General features: G+C 45.1%; 1 protein-coding gene across 4 annotated transcripts; it reads left to right on the top strand.

Annotated features, from left to right (window-relative positions):
- Positions 1 to 611: 611 nt before the first annotated feature.
- JOSD1 (Josephin domain containing 1) lies at positions 612 to 19,988 on the top strand. Of its 4 annotated transcripts, none has more exons than XM_025881617.2 (6): positions 612 to 1,015; positions 1,292 to 1,613; positions 16,811 to 16,939; positions 17,045 to 17,239; positions 17,860 to 17,955; positions 18,088 to 19,988. In XM_025881617.2, the coding sequence occupies exons 3-6, from the start codon at positions 16,827 to 16,829 to the stop codon at positions 18,266 to 18,268; spliced, it is 585 nt and encodes a 194-aa protein (XP_025737402.1). In that variant the 5' UTR covers positions 612 to 1,015; positions 1,292 to 1,613; positions 16,811 to 16,826; the 3' UTR covers positions 18,269 to 19,988. The 4 variants fall into 4 exon arrangements, with proteins under 4 accessions (XP_025737402.1, XP_025737399.1, XP_073738860.1 ...); XM_025881614.2 differs by having other exon boundaries at positions 614 to 1,015; positions 1,292 to 2,135; XM_073882758.1 differs by having other exon boundaries at positions 927 to 942; positions 1,292 to 2,135.
- The last annotated feature ends 717 nt before the right edge of the window (positions 19,989 to 20,705 follow it).

The raw sequence follows: 20,705 nt of genomic DNA on the forward strand, positions 1-20,705 counted from the left end.
TGGTAACTGTGGTGAGTGTCCTGGTGTTAGGAGAGTCGTGTTGTATAGCAAGGTTAAAGAAATGCCTGAATTGTGTAACCTGTTTTTTCAATTCTCTGCACAGAAATCCCAAAGAAGGGCAGCTAGGGTAGATAATGCTTTCCACACGACCTAGAGGTAAAGGGAAAAACGTCTACACGGAACTGGGTGTTTACCTTCCTGACACTCGAAACACCTTGAAAATATCCAGGGAGTAGTTCTGTGTCAGCCACCGTGCGACCAGGTGGGAGCCCGAGCGCAAGAGGCCAGTGGTCAGTGTGTAGTGCACAGAATTCGACAGCCCTGAAACGGGACTCTCCATTCCGCCTGAAATCTGAGGCACTTACCCTCAGCGCTCCCAGGGAAGTGCGAAGCGGCCGGGCCCACTAACCAAGACAATTCACTCCCGGCCGCATCAGGTCACCTGGTGAACAGCGCGCCAGACAGACAGAAAACGGTCAACGAAGGAGTAGCTAGTCCAGGTTCTCGAAAGCACTCCGCTCGAGAAGCCCGCCCACAGAGGGAAAAGGGAGGGGAAGAAGGCGAAGTGCAGCTGCAGGCCGGGTCGCCGCCCCGGAACGGCGCCGATGCCCGGGGAGGGGTGGGGAGCGGCGGGCGTCGAGGCGAGACTCCCGCCGGCCGCCCCGCCCTACCCAGCCCGCAAAGAACCGAACCCAGGAGTCGGGCATGAGCTCCGGCTGCCGCCGCCACGCTCTACGGCTCACGGCCCACAACCCCCAGCCGCCTCACCTCAAGGCCACCCACACCCACTCAACCGACGGCTGGCAGCCCGGGCCTTAAAGCCGGCGCCGCCTGACGACAGGCTGACGTCATACGTGACGCCGCGGCGGGCGGGAGCGGGGACGGCGCAAGAGGGCGTTTCCGGAGCACGCGCCCGGCGAGGGCGGCTGACGTCGGGCTCAGGTGCGCGCGCTTGCCCGCCCGCCCGAGCGCGGCCCAGGTGGCGGCCCGCAGCGCCAGGTGGTGGCCTGCAGCGGTGAGGGGGTTGACCCGCGGCGTGGGTGGGGGCAGCGGCGGGAGGGCGTGTCGGCTTGCACTCACGTGATGGGCGGGGAGGTTGGGGTGTGGGCGGTGAGGCGAGCCGGGTGGGCTCGACCCCACCCCTCGCGGGCCTGCCAGTCGCTGCGCAGGACCTTCCCTCGGGCTGGGGCCGGGCCCGCCCCCCCCCCCCCGCCCCCCCTCCCCCGCCAGCCTGGTTCTCCGCGGCGGTCCGCTTGACCGCGGGAGCTGACCGGGGTTGTTTCCTCTGCAGGGCCGCGGCGAGAGGGTGAAAGTCCGCGCGTTCCGAGGGAGCCGCCCCCGCCTCGGCCCGTGCCCTGCGGGGCCCCACCGCACCAGAGGGGATGGAGAGCCGCCCCCGAGGCCCCGGCTCGGCCCGCGATCCCACGGTGGCCGGCCCTCGCTAGCGGCTCGAATTTTGCATTTTACCCACCACCTAGGCCTTGTCTCCTGAGTCAGTGGCGTTGCGGTTTGAAAGAAATGGAAGAAAAGGAGCGATGTGACCAATTCCGTTCGGTCCTCCTGCGTTGAGGTCTGGTTGGCATTTGCAGACAGGAAAATACGGCAAGAAAATCGTGGGTTTTTTGTTTTTTGTTGGGTTTTTTTTTTTTTTGGAGGGGAGGGTGGGAGAAGGGAAACAAGGTCTTAGATCGTCTATGATTTTTTTAAAAAAATCTGCACTTTGACAGTAGTGGCGAAATACACTAATCCAAAAGTGATATTTCTGTTGATGGAGGTGGATTTTTTTTTTCCTTTTGATTCCAACCTTTCTCCCCGTGACAAAGCATAAATCATGGAGACCAGAAAATAAGGTGGACCTCAGGAATCCTGAAAAGACTGAGAAGCTTACATTCTTCCTCTGGAGGGAAGGGTGGGGTGTTTTTAGCCCTCTCTGGAACCTAAAACGAAAACATGAGTTGCGTGCCATGGAAAGGAGACAAGGCCAAATCTGAATCTTTGGAGCTGCCTCAGGCAGCACCCCCACAAATCTACCATGAGAAACAGCGCAGGGAGCTTTGTGCCCTGCATGCCCTCAATAACGTCTTCCAGGACAGCAATGCTTTCACCCGGGAAACGCTGCAAGAGATTTTCCAGAGGTAGGGGACCTTCTCCTTGGCATTTTTACACTGTTTGCTATTTATGAATTTCTGTGGGTGGGGCAGTGTCTCAGCTACATAAACCTTCAAACCAACAGGTATTATTAGCTAGATGTTAGCAGTTATAAGGGACACAGATGGGAAAAATAATCACCCTCGTTGATTGAGCACTTACTATATCGACAAGGCACAGTGCTAAAAGCCTCAGTTGTGTGATCCCCTCAACAATCCCATGGACTATGTGTTATTTCCATTTTATGGACATAGACAGGGCTCAGAGAAGTTCAGTAATTTGCCTGAGGTAACATGACAAGAGATGGAGCCGAGTTTGAATTCAGGTTTGTATCTGTGCGGTTGATCGCTATGTTGTAATGCCTCTCAAGTCCTGCCCCCGAGCGGTTACAGTCCCGAAGGGGGACGGGAGCTGTACACACTAAGTCACCTCTCCTCAGAGGTGGAATGCTGTGGGTTTTATAAGGAAGGTGCTCAGCTATACACAGTGCTCAGTTTGTCTATGCAGCCATGTGCTGGCCGTGGTGCTTTTCATAAGTTGCTTTGTATAGCCCTCCCCAGCAGTTATTTTACTGTCTCTCTTTTACTGATAGAGCAACAGGCGGAAAGGTCAGGTAGTTTGCCCAAATAGCTTCTGAATAGCAAAGCTGTGATTTGAAGCTGACTCTAGCTCTCTTCCCCGTTCTGCTTCATTCTCTATGGCCTTTTATACCCACTTTGCTAAGTGCTGCCTGACAGGTTGATAGAAGTTCAGCCTTTTCTCTCTCTACTTTGATGTTCTAAAATTCTTTTTATCAGAGGGTTTGAGAGTTGGTTCTCTAGTGTCTGGATGGACACAGCAACTCCTCTGCTCTGCTACTTCCTGAGTATTGGAAAAGGCATGTCAGAGCAATGGTATGATCCGTACCCGTTCACCCTGCTAGTAAGTTGGGCCTGGGTCTAAAGATACGGACTGTGATTATAAGCTGTTTGTGGATAATTGCTGTTTGCGGATAACTCTTTCAGTTAGTTGTGTTTTCCCTGAATGAAAGAATGCTAAATATTTGCTAAACACTCAACATGGAACCAGAGTTCTATTCCTGGCTACTAAAGCTCTAGAAAATTTGTACTACGCTCCCCAGTTTCCTACCAGCACAAGGTAAAGATCCATCTCAAAGTAATAGCAATAGCAAGTATACTCAGCTTCCACTCCAGAGGCAGAATTCTATGTAGGGCATATTGTATGGAAAGATTCAATGTGGATAGAAACAAAGAAGCATGAAAGGGATCAGAGAAAAGGGAGAAGAGGTGAGGAGAAGAGGGAATTTTATAAACAAACATTTACTAGCGGCCTGCTGTGTGCCAAGCACTGCTAGGCACTGTAGAGAAAAGTTGAACAGGACTCAGCTGCTAAGTACATCCCAGGCTCTACATTGACCAGACCTTGAGAATAAACTTAGGTGAAGTTAGAACCCTGGAATTTAGAACCATTTGAAAGGGAAAAGATGATCTGTTTGGATCTTAATGGAAAGAATAGTAATGTTGGCAGGTTAAACTAGATAATTTTAAATTCCCAGATACAAAGTTTTATGCTCTTTTGAAGATGGGGCTGATGAATGGGAGAAATGGGAGAAAAATTTTGATGAATGCTCTTTGTTGAGAGGAAGTTCATCCTAGCAGTTGAATTTTAGCCAGATAAAAAAGGAGAAATACAAAAGCAGGGTGGAGTTTCAGTAGTTGTGGATATGAGATGACTCATGTTTGGAACAGAAATGAGTAGGAACTAAGAAAAAACTAAAGCCAGTGGCCCAGCAGCATGGGGATAGGGAATAGAGGAGTCAAGGTGGCAGAGTCTCAGTCCAGGATTTGAACATAGTGCTGAGAACCACAGTGATGGCAGAAGAGGTCACTGGTTTGAAAAGGATCTGTTTTCAACATGTGTGTGAAATTAGAGAAAAGCTCGGAAACTTGGCAGCTGTCATCGTGCACATATACAGATGTGGATATCTGATCTTGTACATCTCATCATATATGAGCCTGTGCTTTGAAAAAGGAAGAATTTAGAAGTCAAATGATGTAGTAGCAGCTTTGCTGAGTTGTTTGGAAAATTCTCAGTTTCAAACCATTTTCACCAGACTCATCTCAATTGTTCAGTGATTAAATGTTCTTGCAGCTGGGTATGCACCTCACCCCCTGCAAAAAAAAAAGTAGCTGTTAAAATCTAAATAGATGAAAACTAGGTTGGTACCATTCAAAAACTCTAATGCAAGCTGGACGGGACAAAGAATTTTAGATATTGGTGAACAACCAGCATTCTTTTACCAAGAGAAGTCTAACCCTCCCCATTAAAAGGTCCCTGAGCAAGTGAAAGGAGCCACATTTAAAGGTGTGGTGTTGGTAAATTGCTAAGTATAGAGTGTTAACCTCTAGAGATTGAAATCATTTTGTCCAAGGGCCAGGCAAACACATCATCATCATTGCCAGTACTTAAAGAGTACATCGATGTGCCTGGCCCTGTGATCTGTGCTTTATATATTTAATAATTTAAAGATCCATCATCAAGTTCTGAGACATATTTTCTAAGGTCACATTTCTTCAGATCTGATAAAAAGGGAAATAATAATTAGGAGAGAAAAGGAATCTTTTTTTTTTAAGATTTTATTTATTTATTTGACAGAGAGATATAGCGAGAGAAGGAACACAAGTAGGGGGAGTGGGAGAGGGAGAAACAGGCTTTCCACTGAGCAGGGAGCCCGACGTGGGGCTCAATCTCAGGACCCCGGGATCATGACCTGAGCCAAAGGCAGATGCTTAACAACTGAGCCACCCAGGCGCCCTGAGAAAAGGAATCTTGGTGAATGTCTCCACATCTCCTTTTTGTTAAAATCTGAAATCCTCATCGTAGCCGGACACAGGAATAACCACAAGGGAGGACCAGGAACTCACCTGAGGGCATAGGCATTAGTGAGACCTGGCTAGAGCCCATTTTCTCACTTGGAGATCATCGCTTCAAATCCCATGGCTCTAACCTGTGGCTGTGACAACAGAAGTGAGAGGCTTGCTTTCTAGTCCAGACCTTCTACCCAAATCATGAAGACCATCCTGAACAGGAGTTTGCCAAGGAGTCTCAAGAAAAGAATCACAGAACAGGATGCCACGGAGTTCACTGGGACGCGTGTGTCAAACTATCCGGGAGACCATTGAGTGTATTAGGTGTAGGGGTTGGATCCTAGCTCCGTAGCCCTCACCAGCTGCATAGGGCTGTGCAAGTCACTGTAGCCACGCTGCATCTCAGCTTCCTTATTAACACTGTGGGATTAAGTTCTGTCTTAAGACTGTTGGAAGGATTAAAAGATAAAGCTCGTAAGAGTAGCTAACACAGTGGGCACCTGGTTATGGTTAAATAGAAACAAGTACTGGTATAATGGCCCACTGGGCAGACCCCACTTATTCAAATGACCACTCTAGGAATGAGATGGAGGCCATTCTCTGCATTCCCTGTAGTGATATCATCTAGGCCAGCCCGTGTTTACTCAGTTGCCACTGCTTTGCCGTGAGGGCTGCAGAGTAGAAGAGCCATCCCCTGTGCTTCGGGAATTTGCTATTTGGTTGGACACGTATAAGATAATGGAATTCTTGGGCGCCTGGGTGGTTCAGTTGGTTAAGTGACTGCCTTCGGCTCAGGTCATGATCCTGGAGTCCCGGGATCGAGTCCCACGTCGGGCTCCCTGCTTGGCGGGGGGGTCTTCTTCGCCCTCTGACCCTCCCCCCGCCATGCACACGCGCTCTCTCTCTCTTTCATTCTCTCTCTCAAATAAATAAAAAAATCTTTTAAAAAAAAGATAATGGATTCTTCAATGGTCTTGTAAGATGGGGATTATTCCCATTGTTGCAGATAAGCCAACAGGCACGGAGATTAAATCACACAGTTAGTATTGGTGCTGCTTGCTAGGATACTGTGTGGTCCTCCCCATCTCCCTGTATTTTCTACGCAGAAGCCAGGAAAGATTCCATGGAAGAAGTAGGATGTGACATTGACCTTGAAGAAGCTTTAGGATTTGGCTTGGAACAGGAAACAGGATGAAAGAATAGAGGCCACATGGTCGTGGTGTCTGAAGTGCACTAAAAGGGGCGCCTGGGTGGCTCAGTCGTTAAGCGTCTGCCTTCGGCTCAGGTCATGGTCCCAGGGTCCTGGGATCGAGCCCCACATCAGGCTCCCTGCTCCACGGGAAGCCTGCTTCTCCCTCTCCCATTCCCCCTGCTTGTGTTCCCTCTCTCGCTGTGTCTCTCTCTGTCAAATAAATAAATAAAATCTTAAAAAAAAAAAAAATGAAGTGCACTAAAAGCCCAAGGAGAGGGGAACGGCAGGCTCAGTAGGGCCAGGAGGGTTGAAGTTAGCCAGTGGGCAGTTGGCTCCAGTGGCAGTTCTCACGTGAGAGAGTGAAATGATAACTTGGTGAATGTGGCAGGAACATTTAGGTGACTTGGTGGAAGGAGAGTTTGGGAACAAGATCACTTTATTTTATTTATTTTTTAAAGATTTTATTTATTTGACAGAGCGAGAGAGGGAACAAGCAGGGAGAGTGGGAGAGGGAGAAGCAGGCTTCCCGCCAAGCAGGGAGCCCGATGCGGGGCTCGATCCCAGGACCCTGAGATCATGACCTGAGCTGAAGGCAGACGCTGAATGACTGAGCCACCCAGGCGCCCCAAGGAGATCACTTTAGCAACCTGTTTCAAAAGCCCAGATATGGGGCAAGGAAGCTCCAGCTAGGGGAGAGCAAATGGGAACAGACGGAAGAGGGTTGGAGCCTGAGATAGAAGCTGTGGGACATGGAGAGGAGACCCTGGGAACACTCCTGTAAGGTGCACCTCAAAAAAAGGTTTGGTTGTATATGTTTGGGATCTGAAGTCTACCCTGTCTCCTCAAGACTCGAGGTGAATATTAGCATATTAGGGGCTCCACAAATTCCCGCAGGAAACCCTTTTATTCGATTTATTCAGCCATTAATGTGTTGAACACCTTCTGTGATCATCTGGGAACACACTCAGGAAAGTGAGGCTCCAAGTTTTTTGTTGTTTTTTTTTTAAGATTTTATTTATTTATTTGACAGACAGCGACACAGTGAGAGAGGGAACACAAGCAGGGGGAGTGGGAGAGGGAGAAGCAGGCTTCCCACCGAGCAGGGAGCCTGATGTGGGGCTCGATCCCAGGACCCCGGGATCATGACCTGAGCTGAAGGCAGATGCTTAACTGACTGAGCCACCCAGGTGCCCTGCGCGGCTCCAAGTTTTGAGCTTGGTAAGGAGTTAAATAGTGAACAAGGTAGAAGACCCAGAAGTTTCTTTGTTGCAGCCCTCATGCATCTCCTAGAGACTTCCCTGAAAGTACGGAGAAGCTATTGAAAAGTTGGTGAAGGGGAAGGAACTTGATACACCTTGAGCTAGGCTTGCTTTCATATACTTTCTTATTTAATACAAGAGCCCACTGAGAGCCTTTGTCCTTTGAAGCTGTATTTTAGGTCCAGGCCCCAGGGATTCCACTGGCCTTTCCTCTTCTCACCCAACTACCATCACCCATTCTGGTTCTTGGGTCCTCACCATAAGACAGTAAGCACAACATTGGAGTCAGACAAACCTGAGTATGAATCCTAGTTCTGTCATTTGTGAGATAAGTGATCACAGGCAAGTCACCATTTTAAATCACCAAACTTCAGTTTTTTAAGCCTATAAAATGGAAACAGTTTATAGCTTCATAGGTTTATTGTGGAAATTAAATGAGATACACATAAAAGCATCTTGCATTGAGTGTGGCATGGAATTTTTCAATAAATGGTAGTTATTGTTACAGTAAAATGCAATTTGGTGGCAGAGTGAAGTTTTGTGTCCTCTGATCCCCTTCTTTGCCAGCTCTGGGGACAAGCACACAACCTCTTTTTAAGGGTCTGCCACCAATGTTTACAAAGAAAGAGATAGGGTAGCAAAATAAACATGGCGAACATGTCAGTAAATATTTCTGGAGCACCTGTCATGTGCCAGGCACTCTTTGGGTCCTGGTGATGTAGTCCTAACAGGATAGAGAAGGCCCCTGCTGTCATTCTAGTGTGGAAAACAGACATGGCTGGTTGTAACAAGGGCTGTAATTAAAGCAGGTGGAGTAAGAGCTGGTGCCTGGAAGAAACTGAAGATTGGGTGCTCAGAAAAGGCCTCTAAGGCACTAACACTTGAGACCCAAATAATAAGGAGCAAACCAAGTTTCAGCCAACTTTACAGATGGCTGAAACAGTGTGTGCAAAGGCCTTCGGGTGAGAAGGAGTTTTGTGTGTTTAAGTAGTAGGGAGCAGGTGTGTGTGTTAAAAGAAGTAGGGATGAGGTCAGCAGTGTTCTGAGGGCTTTGCAGGGAGAGGAAGTAATTTAGACTGTATTTAAGTGCTTTGGAAGCCATTGGAGGGTTTAAGTAGTGGAAGGAATGTTTTGTGTTCAAAAAATATTAGTATAGTTGCTGTGTACAGAGAAGTTTAAAAAAAAAACAAAACAACTTTTTGTAAGATTTCTTGAGTGTTTGGAGTTGACCTAAAGTCATGATTCTCTTCTAGAGGTGGCCCTTAGCAGCCTCCTGGACATCTGCCCTCTGATTTTATTCCTGAGAAACTCACCCCATTTCCCTTCTTCCCCTTCACAACAAGGTGGAAGTAATCTATCCCTTCCCTCAAGACGGCCTTTCCTCAGGTCCTGGCCTGACAAGCCTGTGAAAGCAAAATCGTAGGACTGGAAACGCCTTTAGAGCTGCTGTCCTTGCCTTGGATGAAGGAGTAGCTAATAAGGCCTGGCCAAAAATGACTTAAAGCTCGGTGGGCAAGTTTGTCTGGCACATTCATTTTTTTCAGTTGATTCATTGTGTTTTAATTTTTTTATTTTTTATTCAATTATTTTACACACACACGTATATTTGAAATACTTTAGGTGGCTCATGCATTCCAGTTCAACGTAGGCCTTACTACTTCTTATTGCTTTACATTTGGCCCCAGGTTCATACATTTATGTTACCCGTCTGAGCGTCTGTATGCCTTGGAGTATTTAATGATTAATGATTACCAAGTGTGCAAGCGTTAAATAGAAAGCGTTTCAACTGTAAAAGGAAAAGAAAAAAGGAGAGAGTAGAGTCCAAGGTGGTGGAGGAGTAGGAGACCTGAGTTTCGTCTGGTCCCAGGAATTCAGTTAGATAGCTATCAAATGATCCTGAACACCTGCAAACTTAACTGAAGATCTAAGAAAAGAGTAGCTGCAACTCTACAAATAGAAAAGCGACCATGTTCTGCAAGTTAGGAGGTGCGGAGAAGTGAATCCGAGGTGATATATCAGAAGATAAACTGCAAGGGGTGGGAGCCTCTGTAAGCCGGCCCGGGAAAGTGAGCAGCAGAGCACAGAATCAGAACTTTGAGAAGTCTGCTCCGATGAGGGATGTCCCTGCCTGAAGGGTGCTCAGGTGGCAAGGCGAGGTAGAATCCTAGGTGGGACAGTGTGGTCTCAGGATCTGAGGGGTCACAGGAAGACCGGGAGTGTCTGAGTATGGCAGAGCTCCCAGACATTGGAGCGGGGAAGCTGGCTGCAATCAGCGAGCCCAGGGACTCTTAGCTCAGGGATGCCATAAACCATGCACCGTGGCTGCAGTCAGCAAGCTCGGAGTGGACTCTCAGCATGGGGTTGCCATATACCATGAACCACAGTACAGTTGGCTGACCGCTCTTTGAGCAGGGGCCCAGCAAGCAACAGAACCTCAGCGAGACCCTCCTCCCTCCCCTGGGGGAGGAGCGGTGCAGGTGCGCACTGCAGGAGTCTGCAGGGTTTAGAGACTCAAAACGGGTTGTGTACCTGAGACAGAAATGTCTGGTCACAGACTGGGTGAGCATGCAGTGCAGAGACCAGGGAGACAGGAGTGATTGACTGCTTTTCTCTGAGGGCTCACTGAGGAGTGAGGCCCCGAGCTCTCAGCTGGGGCTGAAGATTGGGAGGCCACCAATTTCATTCTCATCATCTAAAGCCATGTGGAAAGCCTTCAGGGAATAAAAGAGCAATTCAGAGCCGCTTACTTAGCCTGGCCCCAGGCAAGGGTGGTGCAGTTCTGCCGGGGGTAGACACCTGAGAATCAGTGCAACTGGTCCCTCCCCGAGAAAATCAGCAAGAACATCTGGCTAAGACCAAGTTTACTGATCACACTGAACTGCAAAACTCCAGTGCTAGGGGAAAATAGTATATAGAATTCATGGGTTTTTCTCATGATTCTTTAGTCTTTCAATTTTAATATTTTTTCCCTTTCCTTTTTCAACCAGTTTCTTATTTTATCAACTCTTTTATAAAATCTTTTTTAATCTTTTTTCACTATCATTTTTAGAGTTACATTCTGTCCTTTTATTGTATTTATTTTTGTATATATATGTTTTTCGTTCTTTACAATTTTGGGATACAGTTTCTTCTAACAAACAGACCAAATTGCACCCAGAATCTAGTGTATGGCTCTGTTCTCTTAACCTATCTGATCATGTTCTTTTTTTTCTTCTTTTGCTTAGGCTTTTTAAATTTTGATCTTTACAGTTGCATTCCATCTTTTCAATGTATTTAATTATATATATATATTTTTTTTCTTTACAATTTTGAGATGTAGTTTTTCCAACAAACTGACCAAAATATACTCAGGACATAATATATTGCTCTGTTCTGTTCACCTGTCTGTTTATATTCCTTTTTTTTCTTTTGTTCTTTAATTTTCATTTTTATGGTTATATTTTATTCTTTCATTATATTTAACTTTATTTTTATACATATTGTACATATATAAGTTGTTTTTTTTTTTATAATTTTGGGATCTAGTTTTCTAACAGACCAAAATACACACAGGATCCTGTGTATTGCTCTGTTCAGTTCACCTGTATGATTATATTCTATCTCTTTTTTATTTTATTTTATTTTATTTTTTTGGTTTCTAGTCTCTTCTGATTTGTTTAGTGTATATTTCTCTGCTGTCATTGTTGCCGTTTTAGTATTTTGTTCTCTCATTCATCTTTTCTTCTCTAGACAGAATGACAAAGACAGAAAAACTCATCTCAAAAAAGAGAACAAGAGGCAGTACCGTCTGCCAGGGACCTAATCAGTGTGGATATAAGTAAGATGTGGGAACTAGAGTTAGAACAACGATTATAAAGATACTAGCTGGGCTTGAAAAAAGCATAGAAGATATTACAGAACCCCTTTCTGGAGAAATAAAAGAACTCTAATCAAGTCAAAATCAAAATGCTATTAATGAGATGCAATCAAATATGGAGGCTCTAACTGCTAGGATAAATGAGGCAGAAGAGAGAATTAGTGATATAGAAGACAAAATGATGGAGAATAAAGAAGCTAAAAAAAAACCATAACTACTGGATCACGAGGGTAGAATTCGAGAGATAAGTGATACCATAAAGTGAAACAATATTAGAATAATTGGGATCCCAGAAGAAGAGGAAAGGGGGGAGCAGAAAGTATATCGGAGCAAATTATACTGGAGAACTTCCCTAATCTGGGGAAGGAAACGGGCATTCAAGTCCAGGAGGCACAGAGAACCCCTCTCAAAATCAATAAAAATAGGTCAACACCCTGACATATAATAGTGAAACTTGCAAATCTCAGAGACAAAGAGAAAATCCTGAAAGCTCGGGACAAGAGGTCTGTAACCTAAAAGAGTAGAAACATAGCCTGGCAGCAGACCTATCTTCAGAGACCTGGCAGGCCTGAAAGGACTGGCATGATATATTCAGGGTGCTAAATATGCAGCCAAGAATACTTACTCCATTCATTCAAAATAGAATGGCTATCATTCAAATAGAAGGAGAGATAAAAAGCTTTCAGGACAAACAGAAACTAAAAGAATTTGTGATCACTAAACCAGCCCTGCAGGAAATATTAAAGGGGATCCCTTAAGTGAAGGGAGAGCCCAAAGGTAACATAGACCAGAAAGGAACAGAGGCAATAATACAGAAACAGTGACTTTACAGGTAATACAACCACACAAAATTCATCTTTCAGTAGTTACTCTGAATATAAATGGGCTAAATGCTCCAATCAAAAGACAAAGGATATCACATTGGATAAAAAAGCAAGACTCATCAATATGCTGTCTTAAAGAGACTCATTTTAGACCCACACAACTCCAGATTGAAAGTGAGGGGGTAGAAATCCATTTATCATGCTAATGGACATCAAAAGAAAGCTGGGGTGGCAATCCTTATATCAGACAAATTAGATTTAAACCAGAGACTGTAATAAGAGATGAGAAAGAACACTGTATCCTACTTAAAGGGTCTATCCAACAAGAAGATCTAACAATTGTAAATATTTATGCCCCTAACATGGGAGCAGCCAATTATATAAACCAATTAATAACAAAATTAAAGAAACACATTGATAATAATACAATAATTAACACTCCACTCACTGCAAGAGAGAGATCATCTAAGCAGAAGATCAACAAGGAAACAAGGGCTTTGAATGACACACTGGACCAGATGAACTTCACAGGTATATTCAGAGCATTCCATCCTAAAACAACAGAATACACATTCTTCAAGAGTGTACGTGGAACATTCTCCAGAGCAGATCACATACTGGGTCACAAATCAGGTCTCAACTGGTACCAAAAGATTGGGATCATTCCCTGCATATTTTTGGACCCCAATGCTTTGAAACTCAAACTCAAACACAAGAGGAAATTTGGAAAGAACTCAAATACATGAAGGCTAAAGAGCATCGTACTAAAGAATAAATGGGTCAACCAGGAAATTAAAGAATTTTAAAAATTCACGGAAATAAATGAAAATGAAAACACAGCTGTTCAAAACCTTTGGGATGCAGCAAAGGCAGTCCTAGGAGGGAGGTATACAGCAACACAAGCCTTTCTCAAGAAACAAGAAAGGTCTCAAAGACACAACCTAACCTTACACCTAAAGTAATTGGAGAAAGAACAGTAAATAAAGCCTAAACCCAGCAGGATAAGTGAATAAAGATTAGAGCAGAAATCGATGAAATAGAAACCAAAAGAACAGTGGAACAGATCAGCAAAACTAGGAGCTTGTTTTCTGAAATAATAAGATTGATAACCCCCTGGCCAGACTTATCAAAAAGAGAAAGGACCCAAATAAAACCATGAATGAAAAAGGAGAGATCACAACTAACACTGAAGGAATACAAACAATTATAAGAACATATTATGAGCAACTATATACCAACAAATTAGGCAATCTGGAAGAAATGGATGCATTCCTAGAGATGTATAAAGTATCAAAACTGAACCAGGATGAAGTAGAAAACCTGAACAGACCCATAACCAGCAAGGAAGTTGAAGCAGTAGTCAAAATCTCCCAACAAACAAGAGCCCAGGGTCAGATGGCTTCCCAGGGGAATTCTACCAAACATTTAAAGAAGCATTAATACCTATTCTTCTGGGGGCGCCTGGGTGGCTCAGTTGGTTGAGCAACTGCCTTCAGCTCAGGTCATGATCTCAGGGTCCTGGGATCAAGCCCCACATCAGGCTCCCTGCTAGGCAGGAAGCCTGCTTCTCCCCTTCCCACTCCCCCTGCTTATGTTCCCTCTCTCGCTGTGTCTCTCTCTGTCAAATAAATAAATAAAATCTTAAAAAAAAAATACCTATTCTTCTGAAGCTGTTTCAAAAAATCAAAATGGAAGGAAAACTTCCAAACTCTTTCTGTGAGGCCAGCATTACCTTGATCCCAAAACCAGATGAGGACCCCACCAAAAAGAATTACAGACCAATATCCCTGATGAACATGGATGCAAAAAATTCTCACCAAAATACTAGCCAATAGGATCCAACAGTAAATTAAAAGGATTAGTCACCATGACCAGGTGGGATTTATTCCTGGGCTACAAGTTTGGTTCAACATCCACAAATCAATGTGATACACTACATAAATAAAAGAAAGAACAAGAACCATATGATACTCTGAATAGATGCAGAAAAAGCATTTGACAAAGCACAGCAACCTTTCTTGATTCAAACTCTTCACAGTATAGGGATAGAGGGTACATACCTCAATATCATAAAAGCCATCTATGAAAAACCCACAACAAATATCATTCTCAGTGGGGAAAAACAGAGCTTTTCGCCTAAGGTCAGGAACACAGCAGGGATGTCCACCATCACCACTGCTGTTCAACATAGTGGTAGAATCCTAGCCTCGGCAATCAGACAACAAAAAGAAAGAAAAGGCATCTGAATCGACAGGGAAGAAGTCAAACTCTCACTCTTTGCAGATGACATGATGTGTGGAAAACCCGAAAGACTCAACCCCAAAATTGCTAGAACTCATACAGGAATGAAGCAAAGTGGCAGGATATAAAATCAGTGCACAGAAATCAGTTGCATTTCTATACACCAACAATGAGACAGAAGAGAGAAATTAAGGAGTTGATCCCATTTACAACTGCATCCAAAACCATAAGATACCTAGGAATAAACCTAACCAAATAGGCAAAGGAGCTGTACTCAGAAAACTATAAACACTCATGAAAGAAATTGAGGAAGACACAAAGAAATGGAAAAACGTTCCATGCTCATGGGTTGGGAGAACAAATATTAAAATGGCTATGCTACCTAGAGCCATCTATACATTCAATGCAATCCCTATCAAAATACCATCAACTTTTTTCACAGAGCTGGAACAAATAATCCTAAAATTTGTATGGAACCAGAAAAGACCCCGCATAGCCAAAGGAATGTTGAAAAAGAAAACCAAAGCTGGTGGCTTCACAACGCCAGACTTCAAACTCTATAACAAAGCTGTAATCATCAAGACAGTATGGTACTGGCACAGAAAAACACACATAGATCAATGGAACAGAATAGAGAACCCAGAAATGGACCCTCAACTCTATGGTCAACTAATCTTCGACAAAGCAGGAAAGAATATCCAATGGAAAAAAGTCTCTTCAACAAATGGTGTTGGGAAAATTGGACAGCCACATGCAGAAGAATGAAACTGGACCATCTCCTTACACCACACACAAAAATAGACTCAGAATGGATGAAAGACCTAAATGTGAGACAGGAGTCCCTCAAAATCCTAGAGGAGAACACAGGCAGCAAACCCTGTGACCTTGGCCACAGCAACTTCTTGCTAGATACGTCTCCAAAGGCAAGGAAAACAAAGGCAGAAATGACTATTGGGACTTCTTCAAGGTAAAAAGCTTTTTGCACAGCAAGGGAAACAGTTGACAAAACCAAAAGGCAACCGACAGAATGGGAAAAGAAAATGTCTTATCAGATAAAGGGCTAGTATCCAAAATCTATAAAGAACTTACAAACTCAACACCCAAAGAACAGATAATCCAAGAAATGGGCAGAAGACATGAACAGACATTTCTCCAAAGAAGACATACAAGTGGCCAACAGACACATGAAAAAATGCTCAACATCATTCGGCACCAGGGAAATACAATGAAAACCTCAATGAGATACCACCTCACACCAGTCAGAATGGCTAAAATTAACAAGTCAGGAAATGAGAGATGTTGGCAAGGATGCGGAGAAAGGTGAACCCTCCTACACTGTTGGTGGGAATGCAAGCTGGTGCCGCCACTCTGGAAAACAGTATGGACATTCCTCAAAAAGTTGAAAGTAGAGCTACCCTACAACTCAGCAATTGCACTGCTTGGGTTTTTACCACAAAGATACAAATGTAGTGATCTGAAGGGGTACCTGCACCCCAATGTTTATAGCAGCAATGTCCACAATAGCCAAACTATGGAAAGAGCCCAGGTGTCTTATCAACAGATGAATGGATAAAGAAGATGTGGTTTCTGTGTATCATGGAATACTACTCAGCCATCAAAAAAAAAGAAGTCTTGCCATTTGCAATGACATGGTTGGAACTAGAGGGTATTATGCTAAGCAAAATAAGTCAATCAGAGAAAGACAGTTATATGATCTCCCTCATGTGGGATTTAAGAAACAAAAGGGAGGATCATAGGGGAAGAGAGGGAAAAATGAAACGATGAAATCAGAGAGGGAGACAAACCATAAGAGACTCTTGATCATGGGAAGTGGACTGAGGGTTGCTGGAGGGGAGGGGGTTGGGGGATGGGGTACCTGGGTGATGGGCATTAAGGAGGGCACATGATTTTAATGAACACTGGGTATTATATAAGACCAATGAATCACTGAACTCTACCTCTGACAGTAATAATGTTATGTGTTAATTAGTTGAATTTAAATAAAAATTTAAAAACTATAAAAGAAAACAAGAGTAGCAACAAATACTACCAATGGTAATGTTTAAGAAAAATGGCTATATTAAGGCAGGAAGATCAGCAAGGAAGAAGACTGCAGAAATAGGTAGGCTGAGGGTTTCACAAATGAGCCCTCTTGTGGAACATGGTTTGGGTCCATTGACTTTCTGAATGACAGCCAAGTAGGCCCCACCACTACGGAATTAATGTTTTGCATAAAAAGAGAGGTGGTAATCCCTAGGGCAGTAGGAGTCCAAACTATAAAATACTTGGGTAAAAAGTGGTTACCTTGTACTGGATGGGGGAAAGAAGCTTCCGGGGGCAGTGGTGGAAGGTGTCTGTGGGGTGCCGGGCAGGAGGAGTTGGACAGCCCACACATCTCAGCCCTCCTCCTTTCACATTTGTAGGTTGTCTCCAAACACCATGGTGACCCCCCACAAGAAGAGCATGCTAGGAAATGGGAACTACGATGTGAACGTCATTATGGCGGCACTTCAAACCAAAGGCTATGAAGCTGTCTGGTGGGACAAGCGCAGGTAATCTGAACCAGGCTTGACTTGATGAGAACAGGCACTCGGGCCCGAGTGGGGAGGTGTTCCTGCTGGGAACCTTGGGGAGTTGATGCCTTTTCTCTTCTGCAGGGATGTCAGTGCCATTGCTCTCACGAATGTCATGGGCTTCATCATGAATCTGCCCTCCAGCCTGTGCTGGGGTCCACTGAAGTTGCCTCTCAAAAGGCAGCACTGGATCTGTGTTCGAGAGGTGGGAGGTGCCTATTACAACCTCGACTCCAAACTGAAGATGCCCGAGTGGATTGGAGGCGAGAGCGAGCTCAGGTACCTGTTGTGAATGGGCCGGGCTCCTTCCTTTGGTGCGTTGGGGAAGTTGAGCCCATCTTTGGTTATTTGACGAAGGAGACGAAATCCCTAGCGACTTGGATCCTCTCCCTGCCCTTAGAATCATGGTCTCAGACTTGAAAGACCTGTATCTTTGATGGCCCCTGAGGATGTGAAGTCCCTTTGGTAGAGAAGTTCCCACAGCCAGAATGCTGGCCTTCTGGTCTGGTAGGACCGGCATCGTAACATTCTCTATGCTTAGAAAAATGGGATGGTACAGCTGCCAGTTCAGAAGGCAGACAGACATTTAGACCAGAAAGAGCTAAATTTCCCTGAGACCAAAGAAGAAACTTTTTTTTTTTTAAACAATGAATAGGGCTTCGGGCTGGCTCTGTTCCTCACATAACTGAGGATGAATGAAAATTCAGGTTGGCAATGAGCTGGACAGGTTGAAGGGGTAGCCAGATGTGGAACCCTGCAAGAACAGATCCCTCCAAGAGTGTCTTTAGGACTGCCAAGGGCGTAGATAATGAGGTCACTGGGGAGCATGCGGCCCCGAGGCTGGAGTTTGCAGTTTTACCAGCATTTCATTTTCTCTCATCTACCCTTTGTTCCCATAGGAAATTTCTCAAACATCACTTGCGAGGAAAGAACTGTGAACTCCTGCTGGTGGTGCCAGAAGAGGTGGAGGCCCGTCAGAGTTGGAGGGCTGACGTGTAATGCAGTTCTACCCAGCCTTCCCTCCCCTCGGCCCCCCAAGTCCTCTGTCATGTGTTGTGGCCTATCCAGTGGGTCTGCCCTTGCCACTCCCCCAAACATCTCATTGGGTTTCCCCTCCGATTTGACAGTGCAATAGGACAGACGGATGTGTGGACGGTTACAAGAACCACCACCCAGCGTTACTCATTCCTGGGACAGGAAGGTAGGAGCTCTTTGTGCTTAGGGCGGAGCTGTGGAAGACCCTTGTTTTCTTTGAGGAGGAAGAAAGGTGGGTCCAATCTTACTTTCCCCATCCCTACGAGGACTTGACAGAGGCTCTGCTGGAGGACACTGCTGCTGTGACTCACCTGGAGATGCTGCCTCCACTTCCCCTTTCCTGGCAACCAGTGGGTCTGAAGACATAGTACATGCACAGTCCATGTGACTGGCTTGACGGACCCAGAGCATAAGGGCCTCTCAGGAAACCATCTCCAAAACCCCAGCAGTGGTACAGCATGCCATCTCCAACCCTTAATGCCACCCATTACCCCCGTTTTGAGGGTGGTTTATGGCCATCCTTGGGAGTTTTCTAATGAAACATTTAGTATTCCATGCCGGGTGGTTGACTCCTGCAATATTCTAGTGTGACAGGGTGAGCTAGATACCTAAGAAGACATGGCAGAAGGCAGACTGGGGCCGGCACAGATGGCCTGTCGGCCTCACTCCAGCATTGTCCCTGCCACTTCACTACGTTGATTTCGGAGGTTCTGGGGCACAAGATAGGCCAGAGGGCAGTTTTTCCGGTTGACACACTCCAGCAGAAATCAGGAAACAATTAAGTCTGCTTTCGATATCAAATTCCACTAGTTTGAGAAACAGTTGAGTGAGGAAAAGAATTGTGAAGATAAGCTACTCAGAGAGTAAGAGCAGCTAGAATTGGTAGAAGTCCTAGGCTCGGAGTCACTATAGTGACAAGAATCAGAACCCTCAAGTTGGGTGTTTACGTGCATTATGTTATAGGACCTGGATTTGTCATCTTTCTTTAGTTTCCTTTACAAATCAACGAGAATTGATCGATCCCCTACCTCTTTAAATAGTTGTAGGCCACTTTTCTCCTGTAACTTTGGAAAACAAAAGAGAAGGAGGGGAAGTATCCTACCACACTGTGTGTCACCCAAGTGGTCGTGGTTGCCTCAAGACAGGTGGGCAGACAGGGATGGCCTGTCTACCCCTTACAGTTCGGTGGTCTTGGCGGGTCTGAGAGCTGCCCCACTGGCCAGACGTCTCTCCAGCAGCAAAGCCAGCCTGGGGCTTGCATGTCAAGCCTGAGCAAGCTTAACAGGATTAAGCTGAGGCTTTCTCCCCACTGTGACTGGAGTGCATGTTTACACCAGCACTTTTTCTGCACATGTATCTTCAATCCAACAAGGCCGTTTTTTATGCTGAGTAACAGAGGCCACCAAGCGGCTACTGCATCACACCCTCTTGGCAACTGGCTGCAGTCTCTTCTGCACCATTTTCCACACCAGACCTGCTTGGCACCACAGGGAGCTCTTTACCCCTGCACAATGACATTCCAACCACCACCAGCCAGAAGTTACAGCCAACCTGATTGTCACAAGCAGGACCTTGGGTCCATGGGCACTGTCAGTGATAGTAAGCCATCTTCTGGGAGGACGGGGCACTCTTCTCCAATCTGCTTGGGCCTGTGCAAATGGCACTTTAGAGGAGTCCCCGTGCACTTGGAGTCCATGAGCCAATGGGATATGCAAAGACGCTTAAACATTTCAGGGCTGGTTTCTCTGTTCATATCCAATTTTGGTGCTTAGGAACAGGGACCCATGCTGATGCCCAAGGGCAAAAAGCCCCACTTCCTTTAAGGAAGGGGGCAGGCCTGACCCTGATGCCCAATAAGGGGCAACCCTAGGCTTTTTGTTTTTCTTGCTTTTATTCCTTTTTTTTTTTGTTGGCCTTGTGCTGGGTTTGTTTACAAAAGATGTATTTTGTTTAACCAAATATTAAAAATGGAAAACTCCATACATAAATCTCACCTGTCTGCCTGAATTCTGTAATTACGTATGTGGAGGGGGAAAAAAGTAAACTTTAGTGTAACAGTGCTTTAGAAGAAAAACTCACTACCATCATAAACCATCTTTTAGACCTATTTTGTGTTTTGGTCAAACCTCTCAAGCCTCAAAAATCCAGACAAGATATTCACTAAGTAGGATTTGGTTCAAAAGCCTGAGACATTTTTCAGTTCACAAAAACTAGGCTCAACAATCTGAGGAATCTGAATCTTAAGTACAAGTTTTCTTTACCAGCACTGACAGGTGACCAGTGTTTTTCTCTGGTTAACAAGGTCAAGATCACATAGCAGAGGGCGTACTGGATTTGAATTCAGATCCAGCATTTCCTATGCAGTCTGGTAGATTACTTAACCTTTCTGTGACCGTTTCCTCTGTAAAATAGGAATAGTACTACACCCTAAATTGTATAGTTGTATTCTGATAAATATGATACACATAAAAGGCTCAGTACTGTTAACAGCACAGTGCTAATAAAAATTTGTTACATGAAAAACTGCAAAGTTCAAAGACAAGGGTACTTGGATTCATAATCAGCTCATCTCAGCAATTATTTTTAAAAGAACCAAAAAAGTTCTATTTGCCACCCTTCCCTCCCTAGACCAGAAATCAGTACTGTGTCATCACCTACAAATCCTTTATGTCACTGTAGATTGTACAAGTACATGGACCTAGTCCTTTGT

Source organism: Callorhinus ursinus, unplaced genomic scaffold (genome assembly GCF_003265705.2).
Source record: "Callorhinus ursinus isolate GAN/ISIS: 27379988/994484 unplaced genomic scaffold, GSC_fseal_2.0 scaffold48, whole genome shotgun sequence".
In the NCBI taxonomy this organism is placed as follows: Eukaryota; Metazoa; Chordata; class Mammalia; order Carnivora; family Otariidae; genus Callorhinus; species Callorhinus ursinus.